This window comes from Aotus nancymaae, unplaced genomic scaffold (genome assembly GCF_030222135.1).
Source record: "Aotus nancymaae isolate 86718 unplaced genomic scaffold, 86718_ANA_hifiasm-v0.15.2.pri h1tg000008l, whole genome shotgun sequence".
Classification (NCBI taxonomy): Eukaryota; Metazoa; Chordata; class Mammalia; order Primates; family Aotidae; genus Aotus; species Aotus nancymaae.
The window spans coordinates 36,105,523-36,128,113 of NW_026988419.1; the positions used below are offsets into that span (position 1 = coordinate 36,105,523).

Sequence of the window (22,591 nt, forward strand, 5' to 3'; positions counted from 1 at the left end):
GAGGCTCGACAAAACTCCTACCTAAATTATCTGCAATTATTAAACATAACGAAAGAAAAATGACCGTGAATTACAGGGCAAAAGATGAGACTGTTAAGACTATTTTCGTAACTAAGCACTATAAAGACTGAGAGCGCTGCAAGGGAAAGTTTTCCTCGAGATCTTCCAGTGAGTTTTGAGTAAAGGGATTGAATGTCTGAGGTCTCATCCAGCTCTGAAACCGCAGGGTTTCGTACAGTGTTTTTTTTTTTCTTTTTGAGAGAGGGGTCTCGGGGTCTTGCTCTGTCGCCCAGACTGGAGGCTGGAGTACAGTGACGTGACAAGATTACGGCTCAAGGCAGCCTCGAACTCCTGGGCTCAAGCGATGCTCCCTCCTCAGTCTCCAGAGTAGCTGGGACTGTGTTTTTAACTCCCCTCCTAGAATCCACTTTCCTCCAGGGCAAAGTTACTCACTTGAGGACCTTACGGCTTAGACCGAGGATTTCCTGGGTCAACACAGGGCCCAACCTTAGCTCCTCCCCCACCCACAATGCACTTCTCGGTTCCCTCTAGGTGGCAGCTTTGTCACGTGTCCCCCGACGGAGCGCGCTCCCGTTTGGCGCACGCGCAGAGTGCAGCCCTCGGCTATTTTTCTCCGTCGCGGCGGCGACGAGCGGAAGTTCTTGGGAGCGCCAGTTCCGTCTGTGTGTTCGAGTGGACAAAATGGCGAAGATCGCCAAGACTCACGAAGGTAAGCAGTTTTTCTCTGCTTACTTGTTTTCTCCGTTGCTAGCCTACTGAGAGCCTTTCTTCCTAGGATTTTTGCCTCTTCCTGTGGTTTCTTTCGTAGGAGCCGAGCCCGCGTTTCGGGGCCTAGGGTCGTCTCCTCAGCGCCAGCGGCGCAGGCCACTGCCCCGCGTAATGGCGTCCTCCTCTTACACCCCCGACTGGCGCTTTGTTCAGTGTTTGGGACCTGCTACTTCAGAGTTGCTTCTCTTCTCTGACCAGAGGGCCTTGTTTAAGCGGCTTCCTCAGTAGGATTCGTGGGCAAGGGATCGGGGAAACGGGCGTGGGGAGAAAGTCTCACTCTCCTCTCGACACTGTCGTCCGCATAGTTTGTGCAGAAGAGGGTCAGAAAAGCACTGAAATACGGCAGCCGCTTTTCCGGCAGCACTGAATCGAATTTGGATTCCATTACTCCTACCCTTGTGTGTCTTCGAGCGTCAGTGTTAAGCTTGTTTCTCTTGCACGAAACGATTTGGGGATAAAATCTGATAGTTTTTTTTTCCTCCTTCACTTTTACTATTTTATTGATCTTTTTCTTTGGAGACTGGTTATTGGAGGAGCAGATGGAAGAGGGAAAGATAAATTACTTTCATTGATGGCCGAAGCTTTCAAACTAGTTGATCGTCTTATGGAATACAGTGTGCAAATTAGGAAAACATTGGGAATATACTGTAGTTCATTGGGAAGTATCCGGAGATGACAGGAAATGGGATCACTTTTCAGAAAAGAGGCATGAGAAATTGGAACTGCATTTTTTGATTTCTGACTTGGAATTCGAAATTTTCACTGAGCACGAGACTTCTGAGAGTCACTTTTGTTTCATATGTCCTTTCTAGGTGTTTGGCTCGGTATTGGTTTGTGAGAGGTAACAGACTGAGGCCATCCAAAATGTTACTGTCTGATGGGGAAAACAGATGTATATGTCCTCATTCTCTCAGAAGGCCAAATGAATGCCTAAGTAGAAGAACGAGCAACATGTTCTGGGAACCTGGGTAGCGGAATGATTAATTTATGCTCAGGGTTATTTCACTAAGGAGGTTACCTGTCTCTGTTTTAAAAGGATCAGTCAGTTTTAAATTGGAAGGACATCTGAGCATGAGAGAACATCTTGTAACAGGTATTGAATCGTGAAAGATGTGTTTGAGTATTAGTCTGCTGTGGCAGGAACAGAGGGTTCAAGGAGAGAAGGAATAGATGAATCTGGAAAGGTTGGTTAGGACCAGAATGTGAATGGCTTTGAACACCTGGGTCACCCAGAGGACCTGAAGTCCAGCTTTCTGCAATTCAAAACATGCTAATGAATTGGGAATGACTTTAATATTAGTATTATTTTAGGTATTTAGGATTTATATGCTTTCTTAGTGTTCTTAGGCCTTATTTTTTTGTCTTTAGTCTTATCTGAAACATAACCTTTTACAAAATAAATAGAAAATATAGAGATGTTGCTGTTTTTGTTCATTAAGGAGATTCATTTGGGAACATTGTATAGCTTTGATTTTTTAAACTTATTTATTGGTATCTGCAGTATAAGATGCCCTCAGACAGGAAAATCAAAGTTCCGATCAAGTTTCCTGCATTTTGTAGAAACCCAGCTCGAAGCTTTGGTCTATTGCTATTCTTGGCTAAACTTGCTGTTTTTATTTGGGATTATTCTATCAATGGCAATTAAGTGATGCTGTAAGAAGATAGCGGAACGTTCACTTCAACACTTGAGTACTGCCTGTTTCGATCTGTATGGAATGTAACTCGGGATGATAAATATTTAGTAGAAATACGCATAGTACTGACATAGCTTCTTGCTCCCTTCCTCATGACATTTTCCTGGTGGAACTCTAGTTCTTCGTGGTCCATCATTTTTTCTCTTGTTAAGCCATTTTTGATAAGCTGAAGCAGTATTAATGCTTTTTTGGGCAGTGCTGCTATCGCAGTCAGTATTAATGTTATGTTGCTTAGAATATAATCTATTGTGTTAAGATTTTCTCTTCTACTTAGCTCCGAGGTTGATATAACCTGATAACTATTGTTTTCTTGCTGTCATATTTCTTTCAAACATTTCCTTTTTTTTTTTTGGGACAGTCTCGCTCTGTTGCCTAAGGCTGGAGTGCAGTGTTGTGATCTCGGCTCACAGCAACTTCCACCTTCCAGGTTCAAGCGATTCTCCTGCTTCAGCCTCCCGAGTACGGATTACAGGCATGTGCCACCACACCCGACTAATTTTTTCTATTTTTAGAGATGGGGTTTTGCCATGTTGGACAGGCTAGTCTGAAACTCCTGACCTCAGGTAGATCCTCGAACCTCAGCCTCACAAAGTGATGGCATGAGCTACTGCACCCCAACCCTTTCAAACATTTCTATTAGGATCAGCCCTCACATCCTCTTTAACCAATCTGATGATATTTTACCCTCGCCAGTGTGGCTTATGCTTTCCAGGACTGAAATATGAAAAGAGCTGGACTTAAATCAGATAAAATCTTTTAGATCTTTCTGCATGTTAAATTGAGTCAGGTGTATGGTTATGAATGTGCATAGTCTTGCCATCCAGCAGTTCTTCAGATACTGTTGACTTTGGCAAACAAGTAGGGAACACACATTCTTCTCTGTTTGGGAAGGGGAAGAATGGGTTAACCAAAAATCCTGTGTATATGCTTGTTTTGCCACTAATCCTTTGAATTAGATTTTTTGGGACATCACAAAGCTGAAAAAGTTTTTTTCCCTAATTCTTAGCTTGAGAAATGGCTGGAATAGGTATAGTTTTGTTATTGTGTATCTTGCTGATATTTTTGTTTTCCTGTGTTTATTTTTGAGACTGGGTCTTGCTCTATTGCCCCGGTTGGAGTGCAGTGGCGTGATCATAGCTCACTGTAACCTACAGCTACCAGGCTCAGGTGATCCTCCCATTTCAGCCTCCTGAGGAGCTACAGCTACAGGCGTGTGCCACCATGCCTAATTTTTACATTTTTTTTTTAGAGATGGGGTCTTGCTGTGTTACCCAGGCTGATCTCGAACTCCTGGGCTCAAGCAGTCCTCCTGCCTTGGCCTCCCACTGTTCTAAGATTACAGGTGTGAGCCACTATGCCTGGCCTTGAAAGTTTAAAAAAAAAAAAAACAATTAATTATTTATGAATAAATTCATCAGTATTGTTTGTAGTTTTGGGTAAAATGATTTCTATTATAGTTAGTTGTCCTGTTCGAGTTTCGCTTAATGAAAAAGTTCAGAGATGGGATGCAGAATATACTTCTTGTTTTTCTCTGATGTCATTTAGAAGTCTTGTATTTGGGAAATACTTGTTCAGCAGTTACATCTGGCTGAAGGAAAATAGGTATCACTTATGGACCAGACTAAAAGGTGTCAGTGAGAGATTAACATCTGAGGGCAGTATCTCTGTAACATATAATGAGCAGTGATTAGAACATTGAAAATAATCTGGATGACAAAGGAAAAATAAAGAAGCATCAAGAAGGAAGAAGCGCTACAAGTTGGGTTTAGCAGGATCTAAGGCATAGAAAGAAGAAAAGGCAGCCGGGCGTGGTGGCTCACGCCTGTAATCCCAGCACTTCGGGAAGCTGATGCAGGCACCTCACGAGGTTAGGAGTTTGAGACCAGCTTGATCAACATAGTGAAACCCCGTCTCTACTAAAAATACAAAAATTAGCTGGACGTGGTGTCACGTGCCTGTAATCCCAGCTACTTGGGAGGCTGAGGTAGGAGCATCGCTTGAAACCAGCCAGGAGGCAAAGGTTGCAGTGAGCCGAAGATTGTGCCACTGCATTTCAGCCTGGGCCACAGAGTGAGATTCCGTCTCAAAAAAAAAATAAAAAAATTTTTTAAAATACAAAAAATTAGCTGGGCATGGTGGCATGGGCCTGTAATCCCAGCTGCTTGGGAGGCTGAAGCAGGAGAATCCGTTAAACCCACAAGGCGGAGGTTGCAGTGAGCTTAGATCATGCCATTGCACTCCAGCCTGGGAGACTGAGTGAAACTCCATCTCAGTGGCGGGGGTGTGGGGGGAAGAAAAGGCACAGGAGGGGATATCAGAGGAAATGAATTGGTGGGGAGCAGTTAAATAGTTGTATCAGATGTGACCTGCTATCAGTACTATGAGTTGTTTTCCTCAAAAGTTTGATATTTAGGTTTGAGTTTAAAATTCACGATGCCAGGCGTTGCTCACGACTACAATCCCAGCATTTTGGGAAGCAAAGACAGTAGGATTGCTTGAGACTGCAAACATACAGAAAAGTAGAGAGAGGTTGGTATGGTGGCATGCCTGGGTGGGTGGCTTGAGCTTAGTAGTTCAAGACCAGCCTGGGCAATATGGTGAGACCCTGTCTCTACAAAAAAAAAAAAAAAAAAGTTAGCCAGGTGTGATGGTGTGTGCCTGTAGTCCCAGCTATTTGGGAGGCTGAGTTGGGAGGATCTCTTGAGCCCAGGAGATTGAGGCTGCAGTGAGCTATGATGGCACCACTGTACTTCAGCCTAGGCAAAAGAGTTAGACCCAGTTTCAAAAAAAACAAGGCTGGGCACAGTGGCTCACGCCTGTAATCCCAGCACTTTGGGAGGCTGAGGCAGGTGGATCACCTGAGGTTAGGAGTTCGAGACCAGCCTGGCCAACCTGGAGAAACCCTGTCTCTCCTAAAAAACACAAAAATTACCCGGGTGTGGTGGTGCCTGCCTGTAATCCCAGCTACTAGCGGGGGGCTGAGGCAGTAGAATTGCTTGAACCCAGGAGGCAGAGGTTGCAGTGAGTGGAGATCGTGCCACTGCACTCCAGCCTGGGCAACAGAGCAGGACTGTCTCAGAAAAACAGAACAACAGGCTGGGCATGGTGGCTCACGCCTGTAATCCCAGCGCTTTGGGAGACTGATGTGGGTGGATCAACTGAGGTTAGGAGTTCAAGACCAGCCTTGCCAACATGGTGAAACCCCATCTCTACTAAAAATACAAAAATTAGCGAGGCATGGTGGTGCGCCCCTGTAATCCCAGCTACTTGGGAGGCTTAGGCAGGAGAATTGCTTGAACCTGTTAGGCGGAGGTTGCAGTGAACCAAGATCACCCCACTGCACTTCAGCCTGGGCAACAGAGTGACAGTCCGTCTCAAAACAAAACAACAAAACACAAAATTAGAGGGAGTAGTAAAATGAACTCCCTATGTACTTATCACCTAGCTTCAACAGTTATAAGCTTAAGCCAGCTTTGTTTAATTTATACACTAGTCCCTTCTGCTCTTCCCATTATTTATATATATATATATATATATATAGATAGATAGATAGATAGATAGATAGATATATTTTTTTTTTTTTAATTAATTTATTTATTTTGAGACAGAATTTCGCTCTTGTTACCCAGGCTGGAGTGCAATGGCGTGATCTCGGCTCACCGCAACCTCCGCCTCCTGGGTTCAGGCAATTCTCCTGCCTCAGCCTCCCCAGTAGCTGGGATTACAGGCGTGCGCCACCATGCCCAGCTAATTTTTGTATTTTTAGTAGAGACGGGGTTTCACCATGTTGACCAGCATGGTCTCGATCTCTTGACCTCGTGATCCACCCGTCTCAGCCTCCCAAAGTGCTGGGATTACAGGCGTGAGCCACCGCGCCCGGCCTAAATTTATTTTAAGATGGAGTTTCCCTCTTGTTGCCCAGGCTGGAGTGCAATGGTGTGATTTTGGCTCAGCACAACCTCCGCCTCCTCTCCTGTCTCAGCCTTCCGAGTAGCTGGGATTACAGGCGTGTGCTACCATGCCCGGCTAATTTTTGTATTTTTTAGTAGACATGGAGTTCGCCATGTTGGCCAGGCTGATCTTGAACTCCTGTGATCCACCTGCCTTGGCCTCCCGTAGTGCTGGGATAACAGGCGTGAGCTCTACCACACACCCCCAGGAAGAGGAAATTTTTTTTTTTTTTTGAGACGGAGTCTCACTCTGTCACCCAGGCTAGAGTGCAGTGGCACAATCTTGGCTCACTGCAACTTCTGCCTCCTGGGTCAAGTGATTCTCCTGCCTCAGTCTCTTGAGTAGCTGGGTCTACAGGCGCCCACCACCATGCCCAGCTAATTTTTGTCTTTTTAGTAGAGATAGGGTTTTGCCATGTTGGCTAGACTGGTCTTGAACTCTTGACCTCAGGTGATTCACCTGCCTTGCTAGGCCTCCCAAAGTGCTGGGATTACAGGTGTGAGCCACCACGCCCAGTGAAAATCTTAGGAAAGGATTTGCACGTTCTGGTTCCCCTCCCACCATAATTTTAGTGGCAATAAATATACTCTCAGTTTTCCAACAAGTCTAACTGCTACCTGACTTAGTTTTGTATGACACAGTTATACACATATCTTAAAATAAGATGACTAATTTAAGAAAAACCTCATTCTTAACAGTATACCATCAAGGCTCTTCCTTTAGAATGGCTCTTTGGTAATACAAGTGTGATACATACTTAACTAGTGCTTTGATCTCATGCCTAAGGCATTTTTAAAAACTACACTTGGATATGACAACTCAGGATTGCAAGGACTGCTGGTAACTTCAATTTAGGATTCTGAATCTATCATCAAGATAGGGAATCTCTGCTTCCTTTTTAAGATTTCAGAATCAGTAGCTAAGAGTCCTAGCATATATCCCTACCCTTCCCTCAGTTAGTGGGTTTTACTAAAGATGGGGTAGGGGAAAAATTGAGACAGGAAACAGAAATGTGTTTTTCATCCAGAAAATCAGGTAGTTTAGTTAATCTATATCACATATTTCTACGCCTGTACTCCTTTTTCTGCTACCACATAATTGGAATTTATTAACCTCACTTGTCCCAGCTTCTCTCTATCTTACTTGTTCCCTTAATCTCTGTCTTCCATTTCATCTCTCAGAATTCTTCTTTTTCTGTTACACATTCTGCTCTCTTCTGCTCTTATTTGCAGAAGTAAACCCATCAGAAAGGCTAAGTTTCTTACAAAGGTAAACATTTACTGTGGGACCCAGCAATCCCATTCCTAGGTATAGACATTTACCCTAGTGGTGTTTGTTTGTTTTTTTGAGATGGGAGTTTCGCTCTGTTGCCCAACCTGGAGTGCAGTGGCGCTATCTCAGCCCACTGCAACCTCTGCTTCCTGGGTTCAAGCAGTTCTCTGCCTCAGCCTCCTGAGTAGCTGGGATTATAGGCACGCACCACCATGCCTGGCTAATTTTTGTATTTTTAGTAGAGACGGGGTTTCACCATATTGGCCAGGCTGGTCTCAAACTCCTGACCTCGTGATCCGCCCATCTTGGCCTCCCAAAGTGCTGGTAGTACAGGCATGAGCCACCTCATCCAGCCTAGCCTAATGTTATTAAAACCTGTCTTCACACAAAAACCTCTAAACAAATGTTTACAGCAACCTAACTTGTAATCACTACAAACTGCAAACAGCTTGAATGTACTTCAACTAGAGAATGGATAAACATACTGTAGGACAGTGGAATACTACCCAGTAATAAAAAGGCAGAAACTATTGATGTATAAAACAGTGTAGACATTGGAATATTTAAGGGTTTAAATGGGTTAAAGAGTGCCAGCTCTTGGCAGTTTTATATGTGGCCAATAGGAAGTCCTAGTCTCTTCTTGCCCAGTCACTAGCAGACAGTATCACTTTTTTCTTTGTCTTCACATCTGAATGTATTGAACTATAAATCCAAATTGGGAAGGGATTAGGCTGGACCAGGATTTGTTCATGTTGGTCCTAATTGAAGTTGGAAGATATTAGCATAAACGTTTCTTTTTTGTTTGTTTGTTAGCATAAACGTTTCTTTGCCTCCTTAAGTCTTCATTGTTTTGGACCTTTCATTACTCATTTTGATATGTTCTCTTTTTTATCCATAGTTGTCAACGCATTTTTTTGTTTTTGTTTTTTTTTGAGGCGGAGTCTCTTTCACCTAGGCCGGAGTGCAGTGGTGCGATCTCAGCTCACTGCAACCTCTGCCTCCCAGGTTGAAGCGAGTCTCATGGCTCAGCCTCCTGAGTAGTTGGGATTACAGGCACGCCATCACCATGCCTGGCTAGTTTTTGTATTTTTAGTGGAGACAGGGTTTCACCATGTTGGCCAGGCTGCTTTTGAACTCCTGACCTCAAGTTATTTGCCTGCCTTGGCTTCCCAAAGTGCTGGGATTACAGGCGTGAGCCACTGTGCCCAGCCAGTTGCCAAGAAATTTTATGCATTGGGCATTGGTCATTTCTTGTCAGAAATGATTTATTTGCACATTTTTAGTCAGTTTATATTTAAGAAATTATAGGAATACTTACACACCAGGCTATAGTTTAGTGTTGGTTTTGAAAATACGGAGTTAGAGACAACTTTGTCATTCCTAGAGATACAAAATTTGAACTGGAATTTTATAAACCTTTGCTGGCATGGAGAGAAGAATTTGGAAAATTACTTTTCATGACTTCTACAGATTACTTATTTATTTACTTACTTATTTGGAAACAAGGTCTGGCTCTAACACCCAGGCAGAAGTACAGTTGTGTTATCTCAGCTCACTGCAGCCTCCACCTCCCAGGCTCAAGCCATCCTGTGACCTCAGCTTCCTGAGTAGCTGGGACTGCAGGTGTGCACCACCATGTCTGATTTTTGTATTTTTTTGTAGAGACAGGGTTTTTTCGTGTTACCTAGTCTGGTCTTGAACTTATGAACTCTAGTGATCTACCTGCTTTGGCCTCCCAAAGTGCTGAGAGTCACAGGCATGAGTCACCATGCCCAGTCTGATTACCTTTTTATTTTATTATTATTATTATTATTTTTGAGGCGGAGTTTCGCTCGTTACCCAGGCTGGAGTGCAATGGCGCGATCTCAGCTCACCGCAACCTCCGCCTCCTGGGTTCAGGCAATTCTCCTGCCTCAGCCTCCTGAGTAGCTGGGGTTACAGGCACACGCCACCATGCCCAGCTAATTTTTTGTATTAGTAGAGACGGGGTTTCACCATGTTGACCACGATGGTCTCGATCTCTTGACCTCGTGATCCGCCCGCCTCGGCCTCCCAAAGTGCTGGGATTATTATTTTATTATTTTATTATTTTTTATTTTTTATTTTGAGATGGAGTCTTGCTCTGGCCCAAGCTGGAGTGCAGTAGCTCTATCTTGGCTTACTGCAGCCTCCGCCTCCGGATTCAAGCGATTCCCCTTCCTCAGCCTCCTAAGTAGCTGGGACTACAGGCGTGCACCACCACGCCCAGCTAAATTTTTTTGTATTTTAGTAGAGATGAGGTTTCACCATGTTGGCCAGGATGGTCTTGATCTGCTGACCTTGTGATCCCCCTGCCTTGGCCTCCCAAAGTGCTGGGATTACAGGCATGAGCCACTGCGCCCGGCAAAATTTGTGAGATTTTAGTTATTCTCTGAATTGCATATTAAGCTGCTGAGTTTTATGGAATCTGATGTCTTAATTTTATGGATCACATAATGTATGTGTAAATGTGCTGCAGTTTGCAGTGTGTTAACAAAGCCCATTAGCTTTTTGGACTTTATATCCATAATTTCAAGCAGAAACAAAACAATGATTGATTTGCATATAAAGATTTAATTGTACTGCCTATGAGAAGCTCAGTGATAAACTCCCCTCAGGATTAATTAACTATAAACAGCTGCCTAGTCCCAGGAGATTTTGGGCTGGGTAATTTTGTTACTAAAGTTTGATTTAATAAGAATCTAGTCATGATTTACATAGATTTCACACCAACACTATTTTAGTCTTTTATGAACCTTTGTAATTGGAAAACTGATGCTAATCATCAGGTACAAAAAAATCAACAGGTAAAATTCAGTAACTGAAAGTAATTCCTGAATAAATGTTACCCAAATGAGGAACTAGTTGTTGAAACTTTAGGATGGAAGAGTTCTTTACACGGAAAATAAGAGAGCTGCCTGATAAGGGAGAAACAGCAAGTTGCACAGTATGCGTAGTGTGATGCAATTTTTATAAAACAGTACCCTTTTCCTATTTTTTATTTGTATATGAGGTATGGGAAAGTATATAATGATCTAAATTGGAAAATTTGGTAGGGGTGGGCTGGGGTTGGAAATGGGAGGGGTGAAGGGCCAGGTAGAGTAATTTCCTAGAGTGTTAATGAGGCAGAATCCTGGGCTTCACAAACTGAGTTGGAGGCCCGGAGTTAAGAGTATCCAAGACCTAGGATTATACCTTTGTAACTAGTGCACCAGGTCATTTCTTTGTAGGTAGGTGGTCCTTAGACTGTACTGATGCTGTAGAGGAGATTACAGACTATTTGGCCTGATTCATCCATTTGTTTCTTGCCTAAATCCTCATGGAAGTAGCATTTCTGGTCCTTTTATAAAAACTTATTTAGGTAAAAATGATAAATGCACCTGTGGTTTAAGAAAAAGCCTGGGGCTGGCATGGTGGTTGGTGCCTGTAATCACAGCTATTTGGGAGACCGAGTCAGGAGAAACACTTGAACCTGGGAGGTGAAGGTTGCAATGAGCCAAGATCGTGTCACTAGCACTCCAGCCTGGGCAACAAGAGGGAAACTCCGTCTCAAAAAAAAAAAAAAAAAAAGAAAATACCTGAAGAGGGTGGGAGTGGGGCAAATGTAGATTTAAAAAATTTCAAAATATAAAACTACAAACAAAAAGTTTGTAGTAAAAAGAACCACCCTGCTCAAGTGAGAATATTTCTGGCTGCCTGGGCTGCTGTAATGGTTTGAGGACAAAGTAACATCTGTGCAGATAGTGGTGCTGTGTAACACATTGTAAGAATTTCGAGATCTGATCACAAACTGGGTCTGCTAAATTCAGCATTAAAACTATTCTATCATTTTCAGTTTCTTTGTTTGTTTCTCAGACAGGGTCTCTCTCGCTCATCCAGGCTGGAGTGCGGTGGCAGCAGTCGTGGCTCACTGCATCCTTGACCTCCTGGGCTCAAGGAGTCCTCTCACCTCAGCCCCCAAGTTGCAGGGGACTATAGGTGTGCCACCATGCCTGGCTAATTTTTGCATTTTTTGTAGAGATGGGGTTTTGCCATGTTGCCCAGGCTGGTCTTGAACTCTTGGGCTCAAGTGATCTGCCCACCTCAGCCTTCCAAAGTGTTTGGATGGCATGTGTGAGCTACTGTGCCGTGCCTTCAGTTTTTGAGACTTGCTTCTGCTCCTTTCTTACAAGGAAATGTGACCCAGCTGCGCCTTAGACCAGATAAGGACGTTTTGTTATCCCGAGTCTATCTTGAGGGACTATAGAGGGCTTTCTCCTTTAGGTGGGGGGTGGGAAGTTTGGCAAATGCAGGATGCTATTTGAATCTTTATCTTTTGATACATGCAGCTAGCAGATGAGCTTGTTTATTTTTATTTTTATTAAAAAAAATTTTTTTTGAGACTGAGTTTCACTCTTGTTGCCCAGGCTAGAGTACGGTATGATCTCGACTCACTGCAGTCTCCACCTACCGGGTTCAGGTGATTCTCCCACCTCAGCCTCCTGAGTAGCTGGGATTACAGGCCACTTGCCACTATGCCTCCTGACCTCAACTGATCTGCCTGCCTTGGCCTCCCAAAGTGCTGGGATTACAGGTGTTAGCCACTGAGCCCAGCCTTATTTTTATTTATTTGTTTATTTATTTGAGATGGAGTTTTGCTGTCCACACCCAGGCTGAAGTGCAGTGGTGTGATCTTGGCTCACTGCAACCTCTGCCTCCCGGGTTCAAGCAGTTCTCCTGCCTCAGCCTCCTGAGTAGCTGGGACTACAGGTGGGTGCCACTACACCCAGCTAATTTTGTTTTTTTAGTAGAGGGGGAGTTTTAACCATGAAGGCCAGGCTGGTCTCGAACACCTGACCTCAGGTGATCCACCCACCTTGCCCTCCCAGAATGCTGGGATTTACAGGCATGAGCCACCTCACCCGTCCAGCAAGTTAGCTTTTTAAAAGTGCCTGATGTCCAAGGGCTTAATTTAGCATGGGCTGGCAAGAATTGAAATAACTATTTGTTAGGCCATAGAAACATTTTGCAGTAGAAACTATTTCTTTATACATCTTTGTATTATTCAGATTATTATTATTATTTTGAGACAGAGTCTTACTCTGTGGCCCAGGCTGGAGTGCACTGGTGTGATCTCAGCTTATTTTTATTTTTATTTATTTATTTGCGATGGAGTTTTGCTCTCCATGCCCAGGCTGAAGTGCAGTGGTGTGATCTTGGCTCACTGTCACCTCCACCTCCCAGGTTCAAGCAATTCTCCTGCCTCAGACTCCTGAGTAGCTGGGGCTATAGGCACACGCCACCATACCTGGCAAAATTTTTCTTTTTTTTTTAGTAGAGATGGGGTTTCACCATATTGGACAGGCTGGTCTCTAACTCCTGACCTTGTAATCCACCTACCTTGGCCTCCCAAAGTGCTGGGATTACAGGCGTGAGCCACTGCACACAGCCCTATTCAGATTATTAAAATGTTACTTTGCAGAAGTAACCTGGTGTCAGGAAAGACTACAAAGTGGAAGGCTAGTCTGTATTTAAAGAACAAAGAAAGTGACAACTAAATGCAGTGTATGGTGCTTGATTGGATTATGGGTTAAATAAGAACATCTGTAAAGGCTATTATTAGGGCAGCTGGGGAAATTTGAAGCTGAGTTATATGTTAGATGATATTTTATCACGGTTTCTTTTCTTTCTTTTTTTTTTTTTTTGAGGTGGAGTTTCGCTCTTGTTACCCAGGCTGGAGTGCAATGGTGCGATCTCAGCTCACCGCAACCTCCACCTCCTGGGTTCAGGCAATTCTCCTGCCTCAGCCTTCTGAGTAGCTGGGATTACAGGCATGTGCCACCATGCTCAGCTAATTTTTTGTATTTTTAGTAGAGACGGGGTTTCACCATGTTGACCAGGATGGTCTCGATCTCTTGACCTTGTGATCCACTCGCCTTGGCCTCCCAAAGTGCTGGGATTACAGGCGTGAGCCACCACGCCCGGCCCAGGTTTCTTTTTTTTTTTTTTTTTTGAGTGACAGAGTCTTGGCCTGTCGCCAGGCTGGAGTGCAGTGGCAGGATCTGGGCTCACTGCAACTTCTGTGTGTGAGGTTCAAGTGATTCTTCTGCCTCAGCTTCCCAAGTAGCTGGGACTACAGGCGTGTGCCACCATGCCCAGCTAGTTTTTGTATTTTTTAGTAGAGACAGGGTTTCACTATATGTTGGCCAGGGTGATCTTGAGCTCCTGACCACAGATGATATACCTACCTCTGCCTCCGAAAGTGCTGGGGTTGCAGGCATGAGCCACCGCACCCAGCCTGTCATGGTTTAATTTCTAGAGCATGCTTATGCTGTTGTGGTTACTGTTCCCTTATGTTGTATAATTACTGTACCTTTTCTGTGTTTAAGAGAGTATTTTGATAAGTTACCTAGTAAAGAATTGCATTATGTTGGGAGTTGTTTGGAAAGTGAAATTAAGAAAGTCTGTATTATCTTTTTATAGATATTGAAGCACAGATTCGAGAAATTCAAGGCAAGAAGGCAGCTCTTGATGAAGCTCAAGGAGTGGGCCTCGATTCTACAGGTTATTATGACCAGGAAATTTATGGTGGAAGTGACAGCAGATTTGCTGGATACGTGACATCAATTGCTGCAACTGAACTTGAAGATGTAAGTTACAAATTGCGTACAAGAGGCAATTATTTTTTGAAAGAGCAAGAAATATGAGTAACTTTTTTTGTTTCAGCCATCTGGCTTAAGAAAGACATTCTTGAGATCTTTTAGAGAATAAAACTACTGGAAGTATCCTCTCTAAGGTTCTGAAACTTCACTGGAAATGCTTTGTTTTGAGAATTTATGGTAAAGACTAGTTTGTTTATCCAGCAAAGCACATGCCAACTGTTACGGTATAAAGTAAACAGTTGTAAAGTAAATCCCTACCATTACTTACCACACTGTCTAGAGTAGCTTGTGTGAGAAGTGACTTGATTGTAAATAGCCATCTGTCCTTGTGACTTGATTACTGACTTGTACTTGATACTGTTTTTCTTCTGTTGGTATCTTAATGTGAATAGAATTTTTCTTTTTTTTTTTTTTTTTTTTCCCTGAGACACAGTCTTGCTCAGCCTGGAGTACGTTGGTGTGGTCTCCACTCACTGCAACCTCTGCCTCCTGGGTTCAAGCGATTCTCCTGCCTCAGCCTCCTGAGTAGCTGGGATTACCAGCCTGCCACCATGCCAGCTAATTTTTATATTTTTAGCAGAGATGGGGATTCGCCATGTTGGCCAGGCTGGTCTTGAACTCCTGACCTCAGGTGATCTGCCCTCCTCGGCCTCCCAAAGTGTTGGGATTACAGGCTTGAGACACTGCACCTGGCCTGGAATTTTTCTTAGTACAGTTGTTGATGAGCTTTTCGTGTCTGTTTCAGTTACTGTGGAGGAGGACTGCCTTTCATTTTGAAATCTGTCCCTCAAAGAATTTTTTTCTGTATTCCAGGTAGCTTATATTTTATCAGACCATTCCAAAGTCCAAATTTGGTGATTCAGTTACAGATAACTGTAACTGATATGGATTATCATACTGGTTATTTTTAAGAAATTCAAGTCACATTTTACTTTACAGTTGGCTCTCTCTTTCTCTTTTTTTTTCTGGAGAGAAATTTAAAAGTCCCAAAAGGTGAAATTTCTAGAAACCAGTCATGGACTAGTTAGTATTTTATTTGGGGGTCTCGTACCCTAATGGTAAAAGAAAGTAATAGCTATATGTTTCAGAAACTGAGGGGGATATTGTCATTTTATTTTATTTATTTATTTTTTTTGAGACGGAGTTTTGCTCTTGTTACCCAGGCTGGAGTGCAATGGCGCGATCTCGGCTCACCGTAACCTCCGCCTCTTGGGTTCAGGCAATTCTCCTGCCTCAGCCTCCTGAGTAGCTGGGATTACAGGCACGTGCCACCATGCCCAGCTAATTTTTTCTATTTTTAGTAGAGACAGGGTTTCACCATGCTGACCAGGATGGTCTCTATCTCTTGACCTCGTGATCCACCCTCCTCGGCCTCCCAAAGTGCTGGGATTACAGGCGTGAGCCACCGCGCCCAGCCCGTCATTTTATTTTTAAATAAAGGTGTTAAGATCTTTAGAATTACCTAGTGTTGCACTTTTTTTTTTTTTTTTTTTTTGGTGACGGAGTCTCACTCTCTCACCAGACTGGAGTGCAGTGGTGCAATCTCGGCTCAGTGCAACCTCTGCCTTCTGGGTTCAAGCAGTTCTCCGGCCTCAGCCTCTCAAGTCGCTGGGACCACAGGCACGTGCTACCACACCTGGCTAATTTTGTATTTTTAGTAGAGACTGAGTTTCACTGTGTTGGCCAGGATGGTCTCAATCTCTTGACCTTGTGATCTACCTGCCTTGGCCTCCCAAAGTTCTGGGATTACAGCTGTGAGCCACTGTGGACGGCCAGCACTTTTTATTTACTTATTTTTATTACAATAGAGATGAAATCTCACTGTGTGTGTATGTGTGGTTTTTGTTTGTTTTTTGGGAGACAAAGTTTTGCTCTGTTGCCAAGGCTGAAGGCAGTGGCCAGATCATAGCTTACTGCAGCCTTCGCTTCCTGGGTTCAAACTATCCTCCCACCTCAACCTCCTGAGTAGCTGGCACTACATATGCACACCACCACGCCTGGCTAATTTTTGTATTTTTTTGGTAGAGACAGGGTTTCACCATGTTTCCCAGGTTGGTCTTGAACTCTTGGGCTCAAGCAGTGTCCCGCCTCAGCCTCTCAAAGTGTTGGGATTATAGATGTGAGCTACCTTGCCCAGCTGGGTCTCTGTTGCCTAGGCTAGTCTCAAAAGTCCTAGACTCCCAACTTGGCCTCCCAAATAGTTGTACTTTTTATACTAGAAAGGTAACAATATAACATTATTTTGTTTAAACACACTGCTAGGGACAAGCACATTTAAAATTAAATACTTGTTTCTGTGGTTGTTAAATAATGTTTAAAAAAATGAGTTAAAAAACTAGAAAGTTCTAAAATAAGCTGTAATTATCAAATTGAAAAAACATTTTGTCTTCTGTGAGAAAATTAAATGCTCAGGTTTTTCTAGTCCATACTTTCTTTATCTTAATTAACTTCTATAGAAAATCTTCCTTGCTTAATCATTTTGAAAGTAAAGATAACTGAATTTAATTTCTTTAATAGATTTTTGAAGTGCAAGAAGTCCTAATAGTAGTGTTTGTAAGTTTTATGAAGGAGGACTTAGATATCACACTGTCAGTAGATCTTTTGATTTCATACTGAATCTTTGCATATTCTTTCTAATTTGTAAGTTCTAACATTTCATTTGCGGGCTTTTGGGGGGTTTTCATTGCAGGATGACGATGACTATTCATCATCTACAAGTTTGCTTGGTCAGAAGAAGCCAGGATATCATGCCCCGGTGGCATTGCTTAATGATATACCACAGTCAACAGAACAGGTGACCTTTCATTTTAAAAGCATATTCAGCTAAAGAAAAGTGAATGTCTGAGTTCCCGTGAAAACCCATGAATTTTAGGATATTTTGAGGAGAATTAGAAATAATAATTTATTTCGTACAGGTGTAATCCTTTTTCTTTGACACAAGGTCTTGCTATCTTGCCCAGGCTGATCCCAAACTCCTGGGCTCAAGCTTTCCTCTTGTGTGAGCCTCCCAAGTGGTTGAGATTATATACACAGGTCACCACGCCTGGCTGTAATCATTTAATGAAGCATTGAACTATGGAAATGTGGATGTGTATATTGCCTTGTTTCCATATGCCTTATTTTTTTATATTAACATTTATCTGTGAAACAATACAGAATATTAGTAGGCATGTATTAAACATTTGTGCTTTACAGTGTTCTGATTTTTGTTTATGATACTGCTTCATTATCTTAATAAAGTAGATACTAAGTGAGACATACCTCTTTTCAGTATGATCCATTTGCTGAGCACCGACCTCCAAAGATAGCAGACCGGGAAGATGAATACAAAAAGCATAGGCGGACCATGATAATTTCCCCAGAACGTCTTGATCCTTTTGCAGATGGTAATTCTTTCCCACTTTTCTATAAGTATTCAGAAATTTATTTGTATTAAGTTGTCTTTAGCCCTTTGATTTTTTTTGGCATGCTTCTGAATTTGCTTTTCTTTTTAAAAATCCCCCTTAATATAGATTTGTATAGATTTGGTTGAAGTCACAGATGCCATATTCTTCATCTTTATAATGCAAGTTTTCTTTCCAGGTAGAAGGACAAGAAAAAAATGAGCCAATGCCATAGAAACGCAAAGGGTTAAAGGTTTTACTTTTACTTTTGTTTTGGGTACGCTTTCTATACTTGGAACAAATGTGTTTTTCTGCTCAAAATACTTTCATATTGTTGAAAGTTTTCATTCCAAATCCTAGATTTTTAGGATTGTTACCCGTGAGAAACTTTCTCACACTAGAGCTCCCTCCATAGTACTCTAAATATAGCTTAGTAAAGGCACCTGCTTTGCTCTAAGCATACTTAAAGTTAAAACAAAAGTATGTATACAAAGATTTTGATATTTTTAATAGTTGGAGTCTGTTTTGCTAATTTTAGTGTGCAAGTCAGCACAAGGGGCATAGCGAGCCTGATGGAAGCTTTCCTCAGGTGAGTGAGTTTCACAATCAGAATTAGGTGCCTGTTTCTTAAAATTAGTTTCTGCTGCAGGTTTACATACTAGACTTTCAGCCTGCATGAATTAGTAGGGATATTCTTTTTTACTTGCATAATTGTAATTGATTTAAACATGTATGCCAGAATTCACAGGCCCATACTAACTGTCCTTAATTTCTTTCCTACAGCAGTACTGCTATATGCCAGTCCTGTCTGCATTCTTAAGGGTGCAGTTCAACACATCCTCTCTAGATTATGGTGAAAAAGTATTCCAAAGGAAGTCTTATCAGAGCTAGTGTCAGAAAGAATGACACTACCAATTGGGCTTGATCTTCAGCATAGGAAATGTCTTAGAAAGTTTTTCCTAAATTGTGATGCTATACTACTTGTATAGCTAGTTACCACATTTCTAAAGCATAGTGTGCCTATGTGAATCTTGTTATATACTGTTTGGGCTTCTGTAAGATATTGAAGTTTGAAAAGCAAATACTGAAACTTTAACCAAGAGACTGACACATCTCTTTGTACATCATGTTACTTCTGTGTGCATCATAATAACTGGTAGAAGTAATATATTTCAAGTAATATGTTTCCAGTTTTAATTTATGATTTCTAAGAAATAAAAATATGTTTTCTGGGTCAAAAAACTTAAAGCATGAAGCCCTTTTTAGTAACGTGACATCAGAATAAGATTATAAGTATATTTTTAAAATCAGAATTTCTAAACTATAATTGTTTTAGAGCACTGTATGAAGAACTTATCTAGTCATAGTTATTTGTAGTCAGGATTTTAACAGCTTACAACAGGTAATGTTTTGAATATAAATATCTTTCCAAAGTGTTACTAATGTAAAGAGATAATTTTCTAGGCTTCTATTCTGCTGCTTGAAGTCAGAACTGCTGATGGAGACAAAGGCACGAAAGTGTACGTATTCCGGATTAGCAACCCAGGAACCCATCACTTCTGAAGACTAAACTGTGTTGTCATTTTGTTTTTATATGCATTAAAATATTTGTTTTAAACTGCTGTAGATGTTTGTGTTCAAACAGGTTAAATTGATCAGCAAACTCAATAAAAAGTAAGATGTATAATTATTAAAGTTTTCCATCAAAAAATAATTTAAATGATTATGGAATAACATAATATTAGAGCAGGGCAGTTAAATCAGTTGAACTTGATTATCTTTTATTTATTGTACTCTTTTCCTGTTGCTGTTCTTTTCTGCAGGAGGGAAGACCCCTGATCCTAAAATGAATGCTAGGACTTACATGGATGTAATGCGAGAACAGCACTTGACTAAAGAAGAAGTACGTAAACCTGTCTCCTGTTTTAATGGTTGTGAAATAATGTAAATAATGATTGAGAGACTGTTACATTTCTTTTTTGCTATTTGCTGCACAATTATTTTAATAGTATTAATAAAAATTAACTGAGAAAGAATCTTACCTCCGAATTATACCACCTTCCAAATAAAACTTTTCATTTCAATATCCTTTTTTAGTCTGGGCCCCTTGGCCGTATATGTATCTATGAATTTCACAGGAAATTATCCTTTTTTATTTTGAAACAGAGTCTCACTCTGTCACCCAGGCTGGAGTGCAGTGGTGTGATCTCGGCTCACTGCAATCTCCACCTCCTGGGTTCAATTTATCCTCCCACTTCAACCTTCCGAGTACTGTGAATACAAGTGTGTGTCACCATGCCTAGCTAATTTTTGTATTTTTAGTAGAGATGGAGTTTTACCATGTTGGCCAGGCTGGTCTTGAACTCCTGACCTCAGGTGATCCACCTGCCTTGGCCTCCCAAAGTTCTGGGATTACAGGTGTGAGCCACTGTTCCTGGCCATTATGGGGGATGTTTCTATAGGGAGAAGGGTGAAGGTGTATATCTGAACTCAGTATGTTAGCGAAATGTCAAAGAGTTCAGTGTGAGATTCTGTAAGTTTCAGTTTGGATGTAAGTGGAGAATTTCGAATAAATCCTTTTGGCCTACAGAGAATATACCATTTTGTCTTAATAGTCTCCATTACTTTTTTTTTTTTTTGAGGCAGAGTATTGCTCTGTCACCCAGGCTGAAGTGCAGTGGTGTGATTTCAGCTCACTGCAACCTCTACCTGTTAGGTCTAAGTGCTTCTCCTGCCTCAGCCTTCCAAAGTAGCTGGGATTACAGGTGTGTGCCACTTTGCCTGGCTAATTTTTGTATTTTTTTTTTTTTAGTAGAGATGGGGTTTCACTATATTGGCCAGGCTGGTCTTGAATTCCTGACCTTGGATGATCTGCCCGCCTTGGCTTCTGAAAATGCTGGGTTTACAGGTGTGAGCCACCATGCATGGCCTCCTCCATTACTATTATGAATATATAATAGGTTTTGTATGTTGAGTGAATTAAATGGGATAATAAAACCCTATTTTAACAGTATAGAGTGAATTAAATGTGCATCTATTATCACTAAATTATGCACGATATTTATATAATTTGTCAGTATAAATAAAACAATTTTATTATTTTTATGTTTTATCATCATTTTTCTATTGTGTTGCATAGTCTTAATTGCTATTTATATGCGTTTTAAAGAAAACTCTATTTTTCAGTGGAAGCATTTTGGTTCTCCGTTGTTGACTGAAGATTTTACTTCACCTATAATATATAAACTACAGTGTGCTATGTTATAAATTCTGAACTTGCTTGTCTTTTGTTTAGAAAGACCGGCATTATATAAAATGAAATAAAGAAATTTAAAACAGACTGGAACCAGCTAGCATAGAAAGGAGACCACCAGTACCATAGAAAGGAGAATGAGCAAAGTATAAAATAGCATGTTAAGTGGAAATGATTGTGGTAATGATAGAAAAATATTGAAAACATTTTAAAGGTAAATACTGTTTTTTTCAGCGAGAAATTAGGCAACAGCTAGCAGAAAAAGCTAAAGCTGGAGAACTAAAAGTCGTCAATGGAGCAGCAGCATCCCAGCCTCCGTCAAAACGAAAACGGCGTTGGGATCAAACAGCTGATCAGACTCCTGGTGCCACTCCCAAAAAGCTATCAAGTTGGGATCAGGCAGAGGTAATTTCTTTTTGTTTTTTGTTACTACTGTTTAAAAATTTTGTTCTCTTATGGACTGTATTAGTCGGCTTGGGTTGTCATAACAAGATACCACAGACTGGGTTCCTTAAACAGCAGACTGATTTTTTCGCAGTTCTGGAGGCTTGAAATCCAAGATCAAAGTGCCAAGAGGATTGGTGTTTGGTGAGGGCTTTCTTGCTGTGTTCTTACATGGCCTTTCTCCCTGCCAGCGAGTTCTGTGTCCCTTCTCTTCCTATAAGGACATCAGTCTTGTTAGATTAGCATCCCACCGTTATGACCTCATTTGACCTTAATTTACCTCCCTAAGGCCCAGTCTCCAAATACAGTCACACTGCGGGTTAGGACATCAATGTACGAATTTCGAGGGGCATGCGATTTACTTACTCATATCATGCAGTAAGGAAAGTTCTTTTTAGAATATTAAATATAGACCTGTAGGTATGTTACATTGTGGAGGTTGAGTATCATATAGTGGTGTTCCTTATTTTCTAGATAGATAACTTAAGCCTCTCACTACAGGCAGCTACCCCATTCCTTTGGTCAGCCTTCTCTCCTACTTTCTTTTTCTTTTTAAAAACATTTTGTCGGAGGCTGAATGAATTGGCTCATGCATATACTCCCAGCACTTTGGGGGCCCAGGTGGGAGAATTGGTAGCGTTAAGGAGTTTGAGACCAGCTTGGGCAACAGAGGGAGACCCTGTCTCTACCAAAAAAAAAAAACTTAGCTGGGCATAGAGGCACATACCTATAGTCTCAGCTACTGGGGTATGGGGGCTGGTGGGGGCTGAGGCAGGAGGATCCCTTGATCCCAGGAGATAGAGGTTGCAGTGAACCGTGATGTTGCCACTGCATTCCAGCCTGGTGACCGAGTAAGACCCTGTCTTAAAAAAACAAAACAATGGAGTCAAAATCTTTCTTAGAAATTTATTTCCTAGTTCTGTAGAAATGGTTATGTTAGTTGTTCTCTATCATTTAATAGTAGACTTGCAGACTAAAAGATGTAAGTGCTGCATAAAAGCAGCTAATTATGTTAAATTATATAATATGTTCCTTTATTGTGTTTGTTATTAACCTGAATAGAAAGGCCTTTAAAATTGAGTTTTTTAGAAAGCAGTTGAAGATATTTAATCATTGTTAGAAAAATAAAATAAAGTGGCTGGGTGC

At 41.7% G+C, this 22,591-nt stretch overlaps 1 protein-coding gene across 4 annotated transcripts in view; it reads left to right on the top strand.

The window, feature by feature from the left end:
* Window positions 1-607: 607 nt before the first annotated feature.
* SF3B1 (splicing factor 3b subunit 1) overlaps window positions 608-22,591 on the top strand; it is a 44,297-nt gene continuing 22,313 nt past the window's right edge. For 3 of the 4 annotated variants that reach the window (XR_010341437.1, XM_021667742.2, XM_064373213.1), the window contains exons 1-6: window positions 608-730; window positions 14,187-14,353; window positions 17,055-17,159; window positions 17,637-17,751; window positions 19,572-19,651; window positions 21,236-21,406. Coding sequence is in view for 3 of the 4 variants with exons in the window: in XM_021667742.2 (XP_021523417.2) it covers window positions 703-730; window positions 14,187-14,353; window positions 17,055-17,159; window positions 17,637-17,751; window positions 19,572-19,651; window positions 21,236-21,406 (666 nt within the window). In the remaining variant the exon portion in view is untranslated. Of the gene's footprint in view, window positions 731-14,186; window positions 14,354-17,054; window positions 17,160-17,636; window positions 17,752-17,810; window positions 19,269-19,571; window positions 19,652-21,235; window positions 21,407-22,591 lie in introns of those variants that run through there. The other variant, XM_021667748.2, reaches the window with a different exon arrangement.